This window comes from Diadema antillarum, unplaced genomic scaffold, assembly GCF_040938485.1.
Source record: "Diadema antillarum isolate AM-2024a unplaced genomic scaffold, OU_Dant_1.0 scf00000029, whole genome shotgun sequence".
Classification (NCBI taxonomy): domain Eukaryota; kingdom Metazoa; phylum Echinodermata; class Echinoidea; order Diadematoida; family Diadematidae; genus Diadema; species Diadema antillarum.
The window spans coordinates 5,774,122-5,796,625 of record NW_027270918.1 but is presented as its reverse complement, the minus strand read 5'-3'; the positions used below and the strand labels follow the sequence as shown (position 1 = coordinate 5,796,625).

General features: G+C 37.3%; 1 protein-coding gene across 1 annotated transcript in view; it reads right to left on the bottom strand.

Annotated features, from left to right (window-relative positions):
• The window catches only part of LOC139739143 (E3 ubiquitin-protein ligase TRIM9-like), a 75,692-nt gene extending 65,123 nt beyond the window's left edge, over nucleotides 1-10,569 (bottom strand). Inside the window, exon 1 of the mRNA XM_071649763.1 lies at nucleotides 9,685-10,569. Within this exon, the coding sequence (XP_071505864.1) occupies nucleotides 9,685-10,524 (840 nt within the window). The 5' untranslated portion in view covers nucleotides 10,525-10,569. The remainder of the gene's footprint in view (nucleotides 1-9,684) is intronic.
• Nucleotides 10,570-22,504: the final 11,935 nt, after the last annotated feature.

Here is a 22,504-nt window from a genome sequence, read left to right as displayed (position 1 = left end):
ATCACTGGGGCACTGTTTGATGTACTCTATCAGCCCTTATGCAATCTGTGTATGCAGGGCATGGGTGGGTGACTGCTGATCGTATTAATTACCCACTCGGCGCGCTCTGGGCCATTTACAGAGATGATCAATCAGCCACATAACGATCAAAACGAACATTTGTGCCGACAAGCAAGATGAATCCAGACAGGAAAAGAGTGCGTTCACTACACCCTGTGGCACGATGACTCAAGCAGGATCATTTCACAGTCGACAACGGCAAAATTACTTGTCACTGAATTTATGTATCAATCGAACAATGGCTTACAAAGAAAAGAAAAAAAAAAGACAAGATACAAGGAAGACACTACTAATTCAAGACTGATTAAAAGAATAAGAGTACCTAAACAGCGGAGGAGACACACCCTCATGCTTCCTTGATGCAGTCGCAACACGTATATGTACCTAGAAACTACAGGTCTGTATATAAAGACCTTCTCACTCTAATGACTGATGATCTTGACTGTCTCTATTAGTTGTCAGAGTGGTCTGCAATGTGACACTGGATCTCTAGTACAAGAAGGTCATTTGTCTTTAGATGTACTAGCTGGGTATTCTCTCTGCCCTTGGCTACTGTTGATGGAGCCTAAGAAAACTATTGGTTTTTACTATTGATTTTCTGCAGTAGAGTAGACCAGGCTTTGTTTACACATGTACAGGGTGAAAACAGGAGAGAAACAAAATTTGACTATATTGATATTGCCCGAGAAAGTACAGTGTCCCTTGGGAAGGCCATGCCAGGTTTCTTCCAGGAACACAATTTCCATTAGGTTTTGGCTCTCTATACAGAAACTCATCTGGCATCAAAATTTAGCTCATATTGCTATTTCAAACTTCAAAGCCTTCCCATGTAGATACTACATTACAGTATGTGACATTAATGCAATGATTTGATGGTGGAGCACAGAAGTTATGAGTGCTTGTTCTATGGAATACTTGTCTCATGCTTGCCCAGCAAGCAGTAGATTACAATCCTGGGTCACACTGCATTCATGAACTTTTTTCACTTTTTCAGAAGATTGAGCATTTGCTCTTCATGTTGCAATGCTACATTGTTAGATGCAGCATATTGGACTAAGGATTGTGTTTAGTTTAGATGTACAAAATGTATTCTAGTTTTGTAGGGCTAGGGGAACTTTTTATGATGATTTAACACTACTATGCTTCAGGGCAGTTGAAAAGACAAAAAGTTCTTTAACCTTCAAGCTACATTCTATACACCAATTGGTATTCTACTTTGCGTGCATTGATCAACCAGCTTCTATGATATCATCAATTGCCTTGTAAAACAACTTTTATTCACCGAAGCAATTTGTCTGGTACATGCTATTATTCATATGCCAGCCCTCGCCTCCTTAAAAACAAACTAACAACAGAAGAAAAAAACATGTTCCATAACTGACGAACAGAGACAGGGCAAAGTGGAATTAGCCCCAACACTGACGGGAGAAACCATCAGCAGGAGAAGAAAAACAGCTTTAGAATAAATCACCAGAGATCTATTCATCACCTGCAGTTGAGGCGCATGCATATCAAGGCAATCTCGCTTGGCAGACTCTACCCCTTGCCTGGCACGTATCAGCGAAAATCTCGGTGTGCTCTCCATCCTAGCTTTTCACGAGACATGCCAATTCTGACGGCTCCCTAATGGAGGTAATGGCAGGGGATTTTTGCAGAGCATGTTTGCACATATAATAGCTCGTACATATCATCTGACTTTCACCATGTACAATAAATAGGCAACGTCATCAGTTTGAACAGGGATAACAGACGTACGGTCAGTCTTAAACCACAAATAAAAACCACTATGAAAGTCCCTGTCTGGATAACATTATATTTACTTTGAAGAGATATTGTTTTTGCACATGAATGTGACCAAATAAAAACAAGGGATGAGTTAAGATTTGAGCAAACAACAAGCACAGGACTTGCAAACAGTCTGAATGGCAGCAGATTATCGTTATCATTATCATCATCTTCGGATGAAGTAAACTATGTTATTTCCAGAATCCTCTCATCTGATTGGTTAAAAGGGGAGTCATGAAAATAGCTGTGCCCTATTTTTGAGTTACTGTGACCGGGGCCGGGCACAGTTAGTAAATAGGTTTTAGAGACAGTCGCGACCCCGTACACATAGATCGCTCATATGTACGCACCAATGATACAACCACCACGCATTCGATCAGCGTGCTGTAAAAGAGACTAGCGGACTGGTTTGGAGACAGTCGCAACTCGCGTAACCCCGTACATACACTGTGTACACATAGATGATCACTCATGTACGCACCAATGATACGACCGCCGCGCTGTCTGTCAGCATTGATTACAAGTGCTGTAAAAGAGACTAGAATCTATATTTCGGTATCTATATTTCGGTATATAAAACAAATAATGACGGCTTGATATTCGGGGCACAGTTAAAATTATGCAGGCCCTCGGTGATGTGAAAACCATAACCATGCCCTCATGCCCTCAGCTTCGCTTCGGGCATGGTTACGGTTTTCACATCACCTTGGGCCCATAATTTTAACTGTGCCCCTCATAGCAGTCATTATTTGTATACTACTTACAAAGTAAGCTCTTTTGTACCACTGACAGTATTCTGTACAGTCATAGTTGTGCACTTTGGGGAGTATTTAGCAAATATTGTCAAAAAGTATTGAGTATTTTTATAAATAAGCAAATACAAAATAGTAGCACATATTTGGAGGTCATTTCATCTTCTTCAATTCTGCTTATGAAACAGTCTTTGATCAAGTATGGTTCTTGAATAAAGCTTTCACAGCATACCAAAATTGATGCATAGATTTAGTAATAAAGTACTTCCCTCACTTTTAAAGTTTGAAGAAGATTCATGAAATCTCGAATAGATAGGCCAGCATTGGAAATATGAAAAAGAGTAAATTTAGAAACTTTCGGCAATGTACCTCTGTGCTCACACTCAATAATGGCAATCATTTACTGATAACTTTCCAGACCTAAACATTTGCTACTTGAACTTTCCAGAGAGACACACTTCGCATTCATATTTCTGGTCGATGAGATGGCTCAGTGCCCGTAAACTCACTCCTGAAATCATATCTTCGATCCAAACTGCTAACGATAACAAGATGGGGGCCTTGTTTGCGGGGAGTGTTTTGGTTTGAACCGTACCAAAATATTCTTGCTGGAGGCTACTCCTCAGAAGTGAACCGCTGGATTTGTTGATACTGGTAACAGAGCAACGGGGGAGGTGCTGGAATGCAATGCCATCTTTATGATGACCATGATCTGCCTAAACACTCCCTGGGACTGCCCAGTCATAATAATCATCATCAAACTATTTTAATGATGCTAGAAGAGAAACTGAAAAATACAATAGGGTCACCCTTGTGACATCAAAACACATCAAGTGGAATGTAAGTCAAGCATTGAATATGTTTGATAATGTACTGTATGTATGGCTTGGACATTGTCACTTTGGGGTTTACACTGGCCCAGGCATTATGTTTTGTTACCTAAAATGGGGAATTAGACATTCCATTTGATCTATTCATATTTTCATTTTTAAAAAGAACATGAATACACAGTGGGGTATATGATCCCAAGATAGACACACTATAGAACTTTCTTCACAATACTTTTGACACCAAATGTAAGTCTTTGGCTGTCTGTTGTTAAACTACCTACTAAATTAACAATGTGGAGACCATATCAAAACTTGGCAAAAATATAATCATGACAAATATTGAAATACCATTGATAAACCAGTAAGTCATCAGCCTATTAGTCTTCAATGGACTTGAATAAAAAAATGGAATTAATTTCCTTTTTCTCTTTGACTTCAAAGAGGTGAGTTGTAATATCCTTCATCCATTGAAATCGTCTTAGTTTGATGATTACACATTAAGAGGATGGGTTATACGATGTATTTACTACATTACTAACAAAAAATGATAATTTCAAATAGATGAAGTGATAAGATTGTTTGGTTAACACTTAATATAAGGTACTGAGTATATCAATTGTCAATATCATTTTATTAAAACATTTGAACTTCATTGAAATTCTACAATCATCTTATTTGTGTCAGGACTATTCTACTAGGATTTCAACCATTTTATTTTTTTCATTTTTTATCTTCATACAAATGTATGCTACATATGTACTACATTTGACATTAAATGGTTTCTACAATGAGCACTTTCAGTGATACAACTGTAAAGCATTTGAGGGACCTGCTTGCACTGCATGCATGCCATTCACTACAGATTCAGCTCAGGTCTCCTTGACTGATATCTTCATTCATTATTCATATTACATGAGGCAAGATACAACTGCCAAGATTGATAATCATGCATGCCAAAGACGGACATGAAGCGCACGATAACATCTTCAGATTTCGCATGAAACAGAATCAATTTCACTTTCAATCACAATGAATTGGCAAACGCTGCAATCCTTTGCACCCCAGAGCCATGCCCCCACACTTTTCCCAAATATCATCCACAGGTCCACATCCATTCTAAAGAGGCTGTGATCTTTTATTTATTTTGCGTGCCATGCGGGGGGAAACCGCATCTGCAAGTGAACAACCCAACAGGGGTACATCCATATGTGACTCTCATTGCTGAGAGATCAAATAGCCTCATACAAAATTCATTTCGATGCTGTAATCGTGCAAAGGAGAGCATGCGAGGATCTCCAGCCTTTTTTTCCCTGTTTTTTCTTCCAAATTGGAAAGTCACCTCCCCTTCTCAAGTCTCGCGTCTCTCGGCTTATGTTTTCCAACGATGAGCAGAAATGACCTGAATGGACTGGAGCAACCCCACTCTGAAAAATCTAAATTTTGAGGGGCTGATTTTAAGGTTGGTCCTATCTTGTTTTGAAAAGGAGCTGAGAGACACTGAAGTATGAATAAAGTTAAAGGACTGTGAACATTTTCAATTGAGCCCTAAACACCCCCCACCCCTCAAAAAAAAAAATACCTGTGATGCCTCTATCAAAACCTGGATGAGAGTTGATCAATATTGCACCTCACTTTTCTGCTAATTTTAAGTTTGTATGAAGAGGCATTCATTCCAATTAAGCATTTGACCCTTATGAATAACTTGTAGCGAGTGTGACCCAAACAGACAGATCATGTCAAAATACAACATATCAGTATGACCACATTAGACTATGACGGCACGGCACGCGACAAGAGCAGTGAGTTTTCAAATCTGGCACAGGGAACGGCATGCGGTTGTGGACAAAAGCCACAGACATCACTGAAAGGTGAGAAGAAAAAAAGGTCTGCTGGCTGGGAAATCTCCTGGACTGGAACCATTCAGTCTCACATGAGTGAAAATGTAAGCAAATACAGAGATGAGCGGTCAGTAAGAATAGGTGCTTAGAGTGGGACTTGTAAGGTTTCTCAGCTGGAGTTGCTTTGTTCAACACAGTGTTGTTCCAATTTCAGCGTTGACAGGGCAACGTTACCCTGCCAAGAAGTTTAGAGACGCTTGGTTTCCTATCTTGATATCCCTATCATGTTAGCAGGAAACATACAAACATAAAATATACCAGGCAGTCTCATGTCGCACAATGCTACTTTTTAACAAGTTTCAACAAGGGTCTGCTGTAGGAAAATGTATTTTGGAACAATAAAAATATCAGAACAGAAAAAAAAAGCCCCTGCCTCAGATGAAGATTGCAGTGACACATTCTACAGAATCTCATCTCAAGAAAAGGCAAACTCCAGGTAAATAGTAAACCACTCTTGCCAGCAACTGCTAATTATACAGGATTTTTTACATGAGCCCTGCTTCGGGGGAAGCAAATCAATACCATTTTGGAATGTTTGCACGAGAGCTCACCTCAACTCTGTGTGACTGGAAAAAAAAATGCATACAATAACACACGCTGCTCTAAGGCTGGGTGATGATCGTTACTGGATGCCTGCCTGGTGAATTATTATTCTAATAATGGCAAGGACTGCGATGTTTGTCGGCAGGAAGTGTACCCAGTGTTAGATAGTTGTTTTTCTCTGTGTGCAGAATAAGTTGTTTAAAATGCAGGAAAAAAGATGGTGAAGCTCATCTTCACATTTATTATACTGAATTGCATGTTTATCATCTATTTTGAAATGAAATCCTCCTGTGGAATGTTAGCTGATTAATACATAATTTCATCCATACCATCGGGTCATGATTTCTCAATCGGCTGTCCTACATAAATATTGTGTTAGTCAGCGTATTTCATCTTTAAATATGTAATGTAACTGCTGGATGCGATAAACCCAACATTGTTTTTCTGTCATATATTGAACATTTTTGGTAAATAGTTTTGCACAGATGAAACAGTTTAGTGAAATCTTTGTAAAACTAGCAGCACCCGTGGAAATCCACGGGTCTGAGGGGTTTTATTTTTTTTCTCATAATACGATTTTGCACATTTTTATTGAAGAAATAAAAAGAAAAGTCTTCTCATTCTTTCGTTAATTGTGCTGTCTTCTAAATGACCACCCTTCCCAGAAATTTTATAATACATTTTTGTAGTATATGCCAGGCGATCCGGTCCATTGGTAGGGATCATTCCCGCCACTACTTGCTTTTATTATAGAACTTGAGTTTCGAGGGGTTATTTGCACCCGTTGAAGTCCAACAGTTGTCTTGTTGCCCCTCACCCCTCCCCCCCCCCCCCTCACGCACACACACATTTCCACCTCCGCAGGGCAAAAAACAAAAACATTCAGGGAAAAATTACCAAAAACGCAAATGAGATTCCCCGAAAGTTCTGCCCACAGGTTATTCCCGTCGAAACGGGAAGATATTAACACTACGACTTTGATTACCCCCTGCTCTTGCATCCACGCGGGCACCCGCGGGAATCCACGGCTGGTCTCAAGGCCTCGGTTTGTTTTGTGTGTGTTTTTTTTTTCATGTTTCTTTTCCCCACGTTATGAGAGAAAAATAAGATATTTTCGTCTTCATAATTTTGCTCCCTCCTTTTTGTTTTTAATCACCAAAACTTGGCTTGATATATCATATTAATATAGAACTACATCTGCTTCAGATTGTACATTATCATAATTAATATCAGGCCTACAATTATTGCTCCTATTATTGTTATTATTATATCATTATTATCATTATCCTTATCATTATTATTATTATTATCATCATTGTTATCATTTGGGGAGGGGGAGATCATAGTCATCAGGTTTAATAGGCACCCGTGGGAGTAGGTTCTCTCGACCTCGTATTTTTTTCTTTAATATTTTTCCCATGTTATGGAAGAAAGAAGAATATATACATCACTGCATTCGTCTTCATTTGCTCCCTCTTTTTTTGTCACCAAAACTTGGTTTGATAGACCATAGAACCACATTCTATTTCCACTTGCAATTTTAAAAATAGGCGGTCGGCAAAGCGAGGTTTTCCTCTACGTCCGCTCATCTTATGAATATGTATGATTACAGCAGCTCTGCAGTAAACGAATGGACACAGCTGCGCGTGTAATCTGATATGTAAGGGTACGATCGGCAAATATATTTAGCCGCGTCCTAAACAGTCTGCGTACAATGACACCGGACTTGAGAGCAAACGGCGAGCAAACTAAATGACGTACCTGAGCTGCATATAGTATTCTGCAGTTGTGCAAAATACAATTACATAACCAACGTTCGTTGTTTTCATTTGGGGACGCCAATATAAATGGCGAACTGTACGTAAATGCCCTTGTAGTCCATATCACGCACACACAGATTCGTGTAACCATCGTCAATACATTCAGTACACGTAACAGGCGGAGGCAAAGGTACATCACAGAACTATATATACACACAGTGTAGAGTGTGTATAGAGTTCTGCGAGGTACACTGTGTGTGTGCGTGCGCGTCCGCCGGAAGATGTCAGAGATTTCGCTGCACCATCATCTTTAGTATCCCCCAGTGTCTCTGCAAGCTAAAAGATGGAAGATCGAGAAAGCAGGAGGCCAGCGCAGGTTCCGTGAATATTGAAACGCTCGGCTCTTTCGTCACGCACAAAAATGCATTATGCATGTAGCTAATTAATTTTTCTTTTTCGTCCTCGACGTCGACACGGAGGCGGAGAGGGGACGAAACCCGCGCCATTCGATGTAGGATACTCTCCTGCGGCCGACGGCACCGGTCGCAACTGCCCGGAGCCGACGGCTCGGGAGGAGATAGAGAAACCAGCAACGCCGAAATAAAACAGGAAATACATAAAGGCCGCGACAACAACAACAACTTCGAGTATTATAGTATAGGATACAAAATGCGCTGTTGAATTCAGAGGTGCAAATCATCAAAGGCAAGAAGATAATTGCTTTTGCGAAATCAACCCATGACTTGACAGGTAAGCCTTTAATTCTACGTAGTGAGAGATTGCAATAAAAGCCAGATTGGACACGTGGATTGTTCTCGAGAGTAACTGACATACATTATGTTACAGAGTGAGATACAACAGTAATTTTTTCATATACATTGTACGTGTAAATCTGTTGGTTGATTTGATATTCCAATTGTGACTGTCACTAACAAATACAAATGTTTGTTCCTATTAAACTAACTAGGGTGGTGCATCCTTATCCAATAAGTCTCTTATCTCATAGTACATATATTTTTATGTTCATAATCATTTACCACTTGATTTGTTAATCCAACTACAACAAATTTTATGTATTAAGAAGATTCCACAACTTCAAGTTACCCCTTTTGTTACCATGAACAAGTAACAAGCAACAAATGTCAATTTCATTTTGAAGCTCTGTAACAGGGTTTTGAGATCCAATCCAGTCTTGAAGAGATTATGCCCACTGCTGAGACTTCTAAAACCTGAGCATTATCTACCAACACAGCTCAGATAATAGTTTATTGTTGCAAACAAGAATGGAATCCAAAAGCTCGGAGTATTTGGAGAATTCCTATGTCCATTGAGAGTAGCTAGACTTGATAAAACAAGCTCAAATTAATCAGTAGCAAGGTGATATCATGGATATATGAAAGGTATATTGCCCCTAGTTAAGTGGAACCAATGAATTTAAAATATTCATAGAAAACATATCAGTGAACTTACAGAAAATATATATATATATCCTGTATAAATACATTTAAACAGGTCTTACAAATTTTTAGCTTTCTTAATCAATCTCATCTCATGGCTGGACAAGATGGCCACAACAGTTTGTAATATTACAGTAACTAGCAGAATATTGTTAGATATAAAGAAAGTATAAAGAGGACTTCTCGTTTCATACATTGTAATTCTAGCATAAAGAAAAAGCACTTTACTTACCTTCTCCAGAAGTAAGGTGGAAAAATATGACACTTAACATATCTTATAAGTCCAATGGAATGTGTATTGATCTGAAAAAAAAGTTAGGTATTCGATTTACATTTATTCTTTATATCATATTATCTTGGTATACTGTAGCCTTCGAATCGAGGGACAATGGACACATGGATTTTACTCAAACTTAAACACATAAGAACTTTTGAAGAGATGGTCAAAATTTTGTCATATTCTTCTGATGTGTGAGCGTGTGTTGTTGTTATTTGTTTGTCTGTTTTTTACTCACTTATTCCTTTATATTCATATGTTTGAGGCCTGGGTTAATTCATCTCTGACATATACATCTAATGACTTAAAAATAATGAAATACCTTCTGACTTTTGGCCATGGCTCCTAGTGCCTTCATCTCATGCTTGACATGTTTACCCTCATTCTGGCAGACGTAGCACACTGGAATCTTGCACAGCATACAGAACATACTCAGGTTTTCATCTGCATGTTCCTGGCATGTGGCAATTTTGGGCTGGCTCTTACCACCTTTTGCCTTCAAGCTTCCTTTGGCTGGGCTGACCAGACTGTGTTTGGCCAGAGGTCCCCGGGCTGGGTGGCAGCTGAGCCTGCAGGCACTACAATAAAATACTTCACATTGCTCACAGTACACTGATGCATCAGCAGCATTCTGTTGCTGTTCACAAAGCTGGCATTTTACTATGAGGTGCTGAGCCTTGCCATATCTGGAAACAATTGACTCTAGCACTCTGTTTCTAGGGAAACCGTTCACACCTTTCTCGTCTAGGAATATCGTGCGATGGCACTGGGGGCAGCTGATACGCAGGGTCTCTGGGTTGGCAGACGTGTATCCATTCTTGGTTACCCCAAGTCCACTTGATGTTCCCGAACTTGAGCTTGTACCACTTGCTTGACTAGGAGCGTATCCACCAGCAAAGCTGACACCACTATCACCATCACTGAACGCGCTGAGGCGGTCCGCTTCGGGGAAGTCAAAGGAGAAATCGTACTGAGCCGAATTCGGTTGTTGTTGCTGCTGCTGCTGTTGCTGTTGTTGATCGCCGGGTTGTAAAACGGAAGGTCCACTAACTTGGATAGCCAGGACACATGGAAAACATATACTATGGGAGCAAGGAAGAATTACTGGATTTGCATAAAATCCTCTACACGCGTAACATCGTAGCTCGTCCTCCATCTTCATTCACTCGATTTAAAACGCCGAAGCCAGCGTTTGACGTCCTCTCGGTTCCCGTTCCACTTCTATCGCTCTCCTGCGAAGTGGCAATCCGTATTGACAATGAAGCCTGCCCATTCAGTACGGTTCGGCGACTAGCGTGCGTTCCGTTCACCTGCGTGCTCAACGATCATAATCATCGTCTCGCCTCTTTGTAGCGGGGGAGCAACTATAACGGAAAATCGATAGTGGTGTGACTCTAAGCCTACCAAAATTCGCACAGAATACAATGGGGCTTGTGGGTTTCGATTGTTTTCACTGGAGAAGGGGGTCCGTTAATGCCCCCTTTGCCTTGATGCCGATTACGATAAGCTTTAAGTCAGATTTGATATCTGTTGCGTTTCTCCGGTTTCTGTTAATACCTGCCATTTTGAGGCTTCCCTTACTTGAACGCTGTGAATTATATTTTGTCGTAAAGCGAGATTATATTCCAACTCAATTATACACTTCAAGAAATAATCAAGCAGATTCACAATGTCCACACTCTTTATCAATAATATCAACACCGTCAATGACAGTAATACATATATTTTAATGGACAAACCAAACTAATGTCACATCAACGATACATTCATGATTGACATACACAATGCAGTGGTACATAATGTCCGCTCTCAGGGTAAGATGTAAACTGCTCGAGGGGCATAAGGCACCCCCATGCACGCGATATACCAACACGAAACGCGGAATATAATATGGGATTTATTCGTACTCGTGAGTATAAAAACACTTGTATGGCTACCACTTCATTGATCTGCGAGTTGCCTGGGTCTTCGCGTGAGATAAAAGCTGAGAATTTTTAAGAATGTCTCAACCGCACTGCTATGCACTATATTATATTCTCAATATTGCTATATCATAACAATCGTTAATTTGTTTGCAGCATGTGGTGTATCTATTCTCCCATAATTGTATATTGAATTGAGAAAAATTTGATACGTTTCCGAGTATAATGACTTACTTTACGTCTGTTTTCTTTCACTTCTTTAGTTTGGTCCTAAGCGGAATCCATGCAGCTAATTTTGTTGTCACACTCAGTTTCTATATATAATTATGGGACCCAGATGTCCAAGTATCAGGTTTCATGGAATATCAGGCTGGCATTTTTCATTAGATTCAAATTTTCTTTGTTGACCGCCATGTTCTAAATATTTCATGGTGCATCCAAGCTGGATATAATGCATCATTCTATTTTGTAATATCTAATGTACTCTCTAAAAAAAATCGAGTGAAAATTTTCACTCTAAAAAGAGTGAATACAAAAAAGAGTGAATTTCGAGTGAAATTGAAGTGAATTTTGAGTGAAAATGCTCATTTTCACTCATTTTGGAGTGACGTCAGGGATCACTTAAAATCTTCGAGTGATCCCTGACGTCACTCCAAAATGCGTTTAAAATGAGCATTTTCACTCAAAATTCACTCCAATTTCACTCAAAATTCACTCTTTTTTGTATTCACTCTTTTTAGAGTGAAAATTTTCACTCGATTTTTTTTAGAGAGTAGGCCCTATATTTTTTAAGTGAGAAATGCGAAAAAAAAATTGAAACTGAAATTGAAAGACTGGGCGTCAATCCCACAATCGGACTGTCTTACACTTCGAAAAAGTTTGAAAATGACATTTTCCTTAAAGAGAACAAACAATGATATTCCTTAATTTCCCTATGAAAATTAATTGATAATTAAGGGCATGTTCGTACCATAGAATTTGTTAGAAACTTCCAAAACTTTCAGAAACATTCAATTTTTTTGTAATTGTCCCGTAAAAACTCAAAGGTATATAAGGGCTCATTCGTGCACACATTATCAATAATTCGAAGTGCAAAGTGTAGATTTGCAACCGCCGACGCAGGACTTGAGATAAAACTAAATGATGAGCAAAAGTCTTGATTGCGACTTTTTCTCTGCAGATATTGATTTTATATATTCCTAGTAGATTGTAAAATCCTAATGAATTGAAACTTCATAATATGCTTTTTCTGTTGATCATTATTATACCCTATCCTAATTCATTCGCCATAAACAAATGGCTAATATATGTCAATTCGCACTTAACTTATATTGAATGTGTTTATTCATCTGCATGTTTATTCAGTTAATGATGTACAAAATTAAACCTGACACATTAACGATTTCAGGTTTGTTTGTTTTTTGCAACTGTGCCACCGATCAATGAATAATGTGGCAATATCGTTGTTTATACATGTGACATTGATCCATAAAAAGTGTATTTTTGAAAGAAGACATATCCAAAGACTTAACCTAAAACTTAAGTGATTTTACCTATAAGTTTTAGGCTCTTGTTCACTGTAAAGGAGTGTGCAGAGCATGGCCGGCGAGGGTTCATGAAACATCAGGAAAGGATAGAATGCTCTTTTAATTATTATTGCTTTATATTATCTATTCGCCATGTGAAAATTGTTGTTGCTATAGGGTCTACTTTCCTACATGTACTTTAGTGTTATCATTCCACATTGCACGGATTCATTCATCCGTGATAACGCTAAAAATTCGTTAGTTCGGTTGTTACTAATGGCACCCAGTATTGATCCACGTTCCACACACCACTCTTTACAAGATGCCTAAATTGAATCCCATGGATATAGAATGATGTCAGACAAAGAGAATGATAGAAATATCATCAAAATCATGTAAAATAAAATAAATGGTGCGGAAAGTTATGGAATTTTGAAGGTTCACATGTTTTCTCCGAATACAAGATTAATCGCAGCATTTATCTCAATATGCAAATTATCTGAGGTAATGGCGTTGTCAACTCACAAAACTATTAACACTTTTTTGTGCATCAATGCATTATAAAGATATATCATTTTAGTCGATTAAAAAAAAAAAAGCATTTTAGTTGATTATTTGGTAGGTATGATCGTCGATCCCCAGAGCCATTAGTTGCATTTTTTCTTTGCAGCACAAAGACACCAAAGATAGCCGACATGTTTTTATTCTGGAGTTCACCCACCAAAAGAAGAAGCGCAACGGGCGCGCGCCCCCTCTTTATTTTTGTTAAAACAAAAGAAAATTAAAGAAAAAATGAGGGTGGCGTGCGCCCCCTTTAATTTTGTAAAGGCGCCTCCCCTTTACGGAATTCTTGGAACCTCCCCCCCCCCCCCACCCTGCTCAGTGTGATTCTTTGTGGCGTCATCACCTCATCTAATAAATTTGATACGGTTTGCTAGTCGGTGTCTTCTGAACTGATGTGTTAACGTCCATATTTCATAGCACACTTCTCCCAGTTGGTTGCTTTATCTTTTTTTTTTCTTGATTATCTAAGGCAAACTCAACACGGTGCGGAATTGCATTTTAAACTCTTTTTTTCGCTCTTGTTTACAGCATGTAATTACTTTTTTTTCTGTTGTAAATTCAATTTATTGAGTGTCCCAAATCTCTACAAGCTAATTTTTTTTTATCTTTCAATTTTTTTTATTAAACAACATCAAACAAAATTACAGAGATCAAAAACATGATTATACAAATAGAAATAAACAAGAAAAGAAAAAAAATAAGAAAAGGCAGCATACAAAAACCAATCATGTCAATTATGAATTACTAAACAATATACATTCTATCAAGCTAATCTTGTACGTGATGGGCGTCTTATTTCCGATTAACACAATGATTTTGAACAAATAGTTTCGTAATGTATGACCGTGTTTACATATTTTGGGCATTTTTATACATTCTTTTTGCAATTGTAACTGGAAATGTGACTTTGGAAATAAATCTTATTGGAAGCTTTACTGACCAACAGGCTTGGATGTCAACAATCTTGGTCAACACCGGTTAAATCCACAATAATTATGTTGTGTTGACTTCTAAGACAGCTTTCCCTCTATGACTTGTAGCATGATAAATCCAGCGATTGATTGAATGTCTTGTGAGTTAACTGTTATGATGGCTTTCTCCAGTCATTTCAGACCTCAACACCGAGGTCATTTATGCCGGGAGGAGTTCATAATTATCCCGAAGGTAAGATGGACGCTGCAGACCATAACAGGATGACCGTCACGTCGACGTGGGATCAAAGGGGAGTTTCAGTGCAGTTGAAAGTTAGTCTGAAAAGAAGGAGTACAATTTTCTCGGCTCAACGATGAAAACTTGATTAAAATCGGAGAAAAAACGAGGAAGTTGTGAAATTTCAAAGTTTGCTAATTTTTCCCCAAACAGTTCTTGAACAGTCAATACAAATATGCAAATAGTGAAATGTTGATGTCATCCCCTCGCAGCTTGCCATATACTATGTAATTTGTTTATGTAGATTTGGTCATTTCCAATTTTTTATTCAAACGCGATTTTGCCCAAGTCTAAATTCTTGACATATCCCACTGACCATTATTTTGAAGTTATTCAACCGTGCAGGATTAACATTATGTTTACACTTAAACAACAGAAAACTGAATTTTCGTCATTTTCTTCTTTTTTTTGGGGGGGGGATAGGGGGTATACGATCAACTGAAAAAATGATGCCATTGTCAGCTCACTTTTTTGCATATTCGCATCAACTGTGCGAGAATTGTTCTGCGGAAATCAGTGAAAATTCACAATTTCATAACTTCCGGTCAAAGTTTTTATCCGATTTTGATCAAATTTTCACTGTGGTACTTGTAATATTTTACTTTTTCTTACATCAGACTAACTTACAACTGGCCTGGAATTTTTTTTTTTTTTAATGTATACGGGATTTCATGATAACGCACAGCTGTATCATATTAGAATTCACGAATCGGTGACATCAATCGCAACCACACGCTGGAAAAACTGAAGTAATGATGTTACTACCTCATGTCTTGCCTTCGTTAACGCACAAAGTAAAAAAAAAAAAAATAATGTCTTTGATCCATAATTCACCAAGCACAACCCATTCATACTGAGAGCTATCACTGCCTGTAAGATAGGACATAACGACGATTAAAATTTCATGCGAAAGAGACACATATTCAATTTAATTTGATATCATTAAAAAAAACCAAACCAGTAGTTGTCTGTGGGCAGATCAATAAATTTATGGACTATCTAAGACAGTGACATTATAACCTAATCTATAAGTTGCTTTGTGATATAACTGCAAACTTGAGAAATCGTGATTATGTCGGATTTTAATGAACTTCTACTCTTGTAGATGTTTGATTTTACTGTATGTTCAAGTCAACTTGAATATAATTACAGAGTATATAAGGCTTTTTAATTTCCATAAATACTGTATATAGATTGTATGAAGAAACACTGTCCCAAAGGAGTATTAAGAAAGTCATCAACCATACAGGGCATTACAATACATCTTTCCTACTTGCCCTTGGTAATAGGCTAGTATGTGCATACCGCCCCCCCCCCCCACACACACACCCATGATTGCACTTGTAATTGACAAGCTTAGTGTCTCTTAGTATTACCTTTATCATACAGTGAATTCAAGCTGCCAAGGGCAAGCGATAGAGGAAGAGTGCTGGTAGGCCTACACCCAGCAACATTACCCATCGAAATGATGTTGCTCGAGTAATTTCGTGCTTCTCTGTACGTTGAAGCATACTATGATAAACTTGGCTTGCAGGCATCAGTGTTGATCGCATCAGCGCATTAACCTATAACGCCCTCACCGTTCTCTAGCTTTCATCCTTTTTCAACTGCATGGGATTTGTTGATCTCATAGTGCAATGCCTTTATTTGCAACTATAGAACCGGAAAGCATATAGCTCATGCAAATAGGAGCCTACTCCGTAATAAATCAAAATCACTTCTGGAACAAAATCAAACAAGGGAGAAAAAAAATCATTATAATAGGATAAAAATAGCAAATGTGTCATAGAAAATCCTTGTTGATTGCGTTATGTCTTGTTTGGTTTTATTTTTGTTCATATTTTCAATCATTTACCCCATGATTGTATTCGTTAAAGCAAGCAAAACTGTGGCATCTCGGGCGTTGGATTGTAACGAATATTTGCAAGGGACGAATTTCCCTTTGGCAAAGAGGGCATTTTGAATTTCCCTTATACTGAGTTAGGGGAAAGTAGTTATTGAAGGAAGAGGTCACGTGGTAAAGCTACCAAGTGCGAGAAAAGATATTGAAATGAAAAAATGTGCTTAAAATACCAACCAAGCAAAAATGAAATAGAGGGCGAAATAACGACGGGAAAATTTAAAGATTAAACTCGGCTGTTTTGTTCTTGAGGTTAACGAATAGTCAATCAAAATTAAGAAGTAAACACAAAATATCCAAATTTAACAAGGTGTCAATAGATACAAACAAAACAGAATAATAAGAAGAAGCAAACTGAGAATAGATCTACAGAAAATAATTATGATACATTGTACATGTTAATTATTCTTGGATCATGTAACTCGTTATTACCTGATCTAGCGTAGCATCAATTTATTTGGGTCATGAATAGTGATTGGAAGGCGTGAGATTACTATATATACCGCACAGGCACCTAATATACAATGTTACTGACTGTAGCAAATATGCTAAGAGTACCGGTAAGTCAATTAGGGTAGTAGCCGAGACACGCTATCCAAATCTAAACAAAAAGACATAGCATCCGAATAAAAAATCAATTTCATTGATCCGCACAACCTGGCCAAGTGTGAATCGTCAACAAGTCTATAGATGGCGCTCTAGACGAATGTATAATGAGTCAAGATGAGGCGCTCGAAAAGTTGTTGCTATCTGTTATTCAGTATATCAGACTGTAACTCGATTAGATCGACATCTTATCGGTGAATGTTGTTTCTGTATTCTCATTTAGTGATGTGACAAAATGAAGAAACAAATATGTTGGACAAGACATTTAGTGAGAAAATGGGAAAAGTTCAGTGAGTTTGAGAGAGAGAGAGAGAGAGAGGGAGAGTGAGGGGGAGAGTGAGAAAGAGGGGGCGAGACAGTGAGAGAAACTAGAAGAAAATTGAAAAAAAAAAGAATACTAGTACATCCAATTAGCCATGTTCATTATTGCCATGTATAGAACTTAGACCAATGTCATTGGTGCACTCTTGTAATAAATGTTTGCATTATTTTTATCACACATTGTGTGTGTATGTTTTAATTGTTCTCAATGTGTATTTCTTTCACATCTGTTTATGTATTCTTTGACATCATCCTTCTTTTTTGTGTGCTCGTTTTGTATACATCTATACATTAAAAAGAATGTAGGTTCATCAACGTGCGAAATGAAAATTGGGAAAAATAGTATAGGGGTCTACAGGGAAGAAAAAAGTTTGTGTGTGTGTGTGTGTGTGTGTGTGTGTGTGTGTGTGTGTGTGTGTGTGTGTGTGTGTAATTGAAACACTAGTAATTGAAACACTGGCACAAGTGGTAAGGAAAGATAACACTGTAAAAGGAATATGTTTTGGGGGAAATGAAATAAAGCAAACTTTATATGCGGATGATATTTCGTTGTTTATAAAGGACATAAAATCGTTAAATAGGTTACAGTATATTTTTGATGAATTCGGGAAAATAAGCGGTTTAATTGTAAATAAAGAAAAATTTATTTTTTTTTTTGTGTGGATGGGTAAGGATACAGAGAAACCTGTATTATCTGTATCTGGAAAATATGTTGATGCAGTTAAAATTTTGGGGGTGAATTTTGCAAGAGATGTGAGGGGGAAGAATGAGATCAATTTTAAAGAAATATTAAGTAGAATAAAAAAGTTGTTAGGATGGTGGAAACAGCGTGATTTAACACTTATGGGTAAAATTCATTTGTTGAAAACTTATGCATTATCAAGGTTAAATTATGTTTCATCACTCATAGTTGTTCCTCAATGGATATTTCCTGAATTGGATAAGATGATTTTTGAATTTTTGTGGAATGGTAAAGACCGGGTAAAAAGGAATATTATGTATCAAGATTATGTTAATGGGGGACTGCGAATGATAAATTTTAAGCTGTTTGTCAAAACGTAACGTATTATGTGGTTGAAACGTTTATTGTATGGTGAGAAGAAATCTGGGTGGAAAATGTATTTTGATTTTAGTTTTCGATCAGTAGGAGGAAGGTTCTTATTTTTATGTGACTATGAATGGTCTAGATTGACATTGACAAATCCAGTTCCATCTTTTTATTTAGAAATAGTTAAGGTATGGCAGGAAATGGATAAATGTAGGAATTTTGAAGATGAAGTGATGAATCCAGTTATATTCAATAATAGAAAAGTATGTATAAAAGGGAAGAGTATTTTTGATTGTGATTTATATGAAAAGGGTGTTTATAATGTACATCATATTTTACAAGGAGGTTTTATTAAACTCGTTGGGTATTTTCGAAATTTAGGTATTATGGGAAATGGTATATTTAAGATAAATGATATTTATAATGTTTTTCCAGAAAAGTGGAAAGTGTCCACAGGGAGTGTAAGGTTTCAGCAAATTGATGTATTAAATTATGATATACAGGTGAAGATTTTTGGTAAGATATTAGAATTTCAAAATATTAAGTCAAAAATAGTGTATGAGTATTTTGTTACAGCTTTACAAGAATTGTATACTCTGGAAATAAGATATGATGAAGTGAAGTATGATTTCAGTGATAAGGAAATTAGAAATTTATTTCTTAGACCTAGAAGCACGACTTTACTTAGTAAACATAGGGAATTTCAGTTTAAGTTGTTACACGGGGTGATATATACAAGGGAACATTTGTTTAAGTTTGGTTTTGTGAATGATAGTCTTTGTTCTTTTTGTCAATTGGAAAGGGAAACTTATTCACATATATTTTTTGATTGTGTGAAAGTAAAGCCGATATGGCAGTTTCTTATTGAGTTTTATGATTTAGTTGAGTTAGAAGAATTAGAATGGAGAGATATCTTTTTAGGGTTACGAGGTAGTTCAAATCGAATCAAATGCGTGAATGCCTTGATAATTTTGATGAAAATTGTAATATTTCGGTCAAGAGAACAAAATAAGTTACCCAAGAGGGAAAAGATAAAGAAATTTGTTTTGGATTTTATAGAGGAGGAAAAGAACGTTGCGGTTAAAGCAGGTAAGCTCGGTTTTCATTTGCAAAAATGGGAGCAGTTGAAACTTTCATAGAGTCAGATGTATGGTCAGTTTAGGTTTTAGCCGTATTAATGTTTAGGAATCGGTATATGTATCAGCATTATGGTGGTCACTTTTTTTTTCCCCCATGTAAAATGTTTAGTTAGCTTCGGTTTTAATTTTGTGTGTGTTTAACTGTCAAAGAAACAGGTAACCAAGATACCACAAGTATGTAGTGTGATTTGGCGTGCAAATGTTGGTGTTTGTGTGAGTGCGCACTGGTGGGTATGTTGTTGTTGTTGTTTTGGTTGATGTCTAGTGCATATATGGGTGTGTGTGTGTTGAGGGAAGGCTAGGGGGGGTATGTTAGTGGGGAAATAGGTGGGGATGGTTAGGGTCATAGGTAGATGTAGTTAGGTTAGAGTAGAGTAATGGTTAGCGGGGAAATAGGTGGGGATGGTTAGGGTTAGGTAGATGTAGTTAGGCAATGGTAGATTAATGGTTAAGGGGTTAGGCAGTAATATGGTTTGTTTTGATGATATACACATATGGTTATTTTGTGCTGTACGGGGGGGGGGGAGGGGTGGTTGATAGGTTAGATAGAAAAAAAAATGACGAGTTTTGTTCGGTTAAGTAAAGAATGCTTTTTTAAATATGTTTTAGGAACTGCTGTATTCTCAAGAGAGTGTAAGAGAATTTATATAATGAAGTGGATATTGAGCAATCTGATCAAGTTGATCAAGATTTTTTTCCCTTTTAAGAGTTATACTTTATCTGATATATTTATGTATATAGTGTGTGCTCTGCCAAAAAAAAAAGAAAAAAAAAAGAAGGAAGTTAAGTGAAAAAGTGATTGAGTAGCACACATTTCTTAGTCGGTGTGTGAGTGATAAGGCACATTCGGATTGGCTTGATTAGGCAGATTTTTATGTCATTTCTCTTATAAAAACAGGGTATGATTTGGTAAAAAGAATCAAATATATCGTACTGTATGTTTGAAAAAATGATTTAGCAGCACAAGAAAGAAGAATACAGCTGCTTTCTTTTTTTGTTGGTGGACGTATTAATTTTATTGTTAATATGGATTTCACATTGAATGAAACTCAAATAAAAGAATATTATAAAAAAAAGTGTGTGTGTGTGTGTGTGTGTGTGTGTGTGTGTGCGTTTGCGTGTGTACGGATATATGCCAAAGAGATTACCTATGAAATCTCTTTGGTGTATGACATACGCATTTGGGTCTGTACTTTTGTGAGTAAGTATATAAATCTGTAGGGGCCGACATGAAATCCTTTCTTATTGCATAAAAAAAAAGACATTGATTTATGTGATCAAGCGTCATAAGTGAATGGTATACTAGTTGTCATTTTTATATTTATCCATTATGATTCAATTCAATTCCAATTCATATTCATTTTCAAAAAAGAACATAACATACATTTCACCTTAAAAAAAAAACAGAATCCCAAAATGCAATGTAAAGTGAAGGGAGTATAAACACTGCAATAGTGCAATATTGTAATGATGAATGATTCCAATAAAGAAAATACCAAGTACATGACCTTGTTGGTTATATTGCCTATGATTGTCTTGAAAGAAATTTGTATAAATGTATTGGAGTAATGCAACCTAAGTAAGTGAAAAAATGTGAGCGCGAGGTAAGGTTATGTTTTTCCGCTGAGGACCTTTTTTTTTTTTACTTTTTTTTTTCACCTGTAGAAACCCGGAAATGGAAGGGGAGAGATGAGCTCAGGACCTTTTTTTTTTTTTTTTTTTGCTTGTTAGCTCATGAAACCAGGAAGTGGGCCCCGCACTTTTGAAAACGTTCCGCCGGCCCTGTGCACTATACAAGTTCGCTTTTTAGCAGCCCCTCAATTTTCATTTCCATCAAGTCCTTAATGAAACAAGAATCAGATGGATTTCTACTGATCATGTGACATTATAGGACCTATGTTGCAAGAATGTAGCGGTATTTTGACGTTTGTTTTACCCATGTATATTGTTTGGAAATGAAAATAAAACAGGAATAATAAAAAAGACCATAATGTCACTTATGCCCAGACCTTTTTTTTAAAAATAAATATTGTACCCCTCCCTTTTTCTCTCTCTCTTTCCCCTTTTCTTTTACAATATTCTTATGCCAATTGTGATTTCTAATCGTTTTTTTTTAATATTCATAATGTAACTGTTGTGAAAATCAGTGAAGACATTAAAAAAATACCAAGTACATTACCATAAGAAACCTTGGTATTTCATCAAGCTGTGGAATATTTTGTGTGTGTGTGTGTGTGTGTGTGTGTGTGTGTGTGTGTGTGTGCGTTTTCTTCTTATTCGTCGGTCCGTTTTTCATATAACTAGCTTTATAAATTTGTTAATAAGACAGTGTTTGTGTTGGGGGGGGGGTGGCTGGAGGGGAAACCCTGGTAGAGTATACGAACGCCTTCTTACCACATAATGTCATTACGCACGGAATGGATGGAGAGATGGTACGTCTAAGTAACGTCTGAGCATGGAGCTACCAAAAAGACTTTTTGGTAGCTCCATGGTCTGAGCGTGTGAGACTAAGCTCTGCAGAGATTGAAACAATTAGACTTTCTCTCGGTAAGCACAGACAGACAACTCTCTTACACTTTTACCTGGTTGATTGCTATAACTTTATTTTCTTGGCATTTTACGGCCACTACATCGGTGTCGAGACTAGTTTGTAAACTTCAGCTGTTAATCAGTTAGTTTGTGACATAACTCCGTCCAAATATATGCCCAAGTAAATGCAATAGTATTCATTAGTCCCATACGTAGTATTCTGTGTAACTCATTGAGTAGACTCAATAGGGTATACAGTGCACTCCCGTTACAACGAACACGGTTATAACGAAATTTCGTTATAAAGAAGTAACACTTCTGGTCCCAAAATCATCGCCATTAAAGTCTATGGTACAAAATTCGCTTATAACGAACACG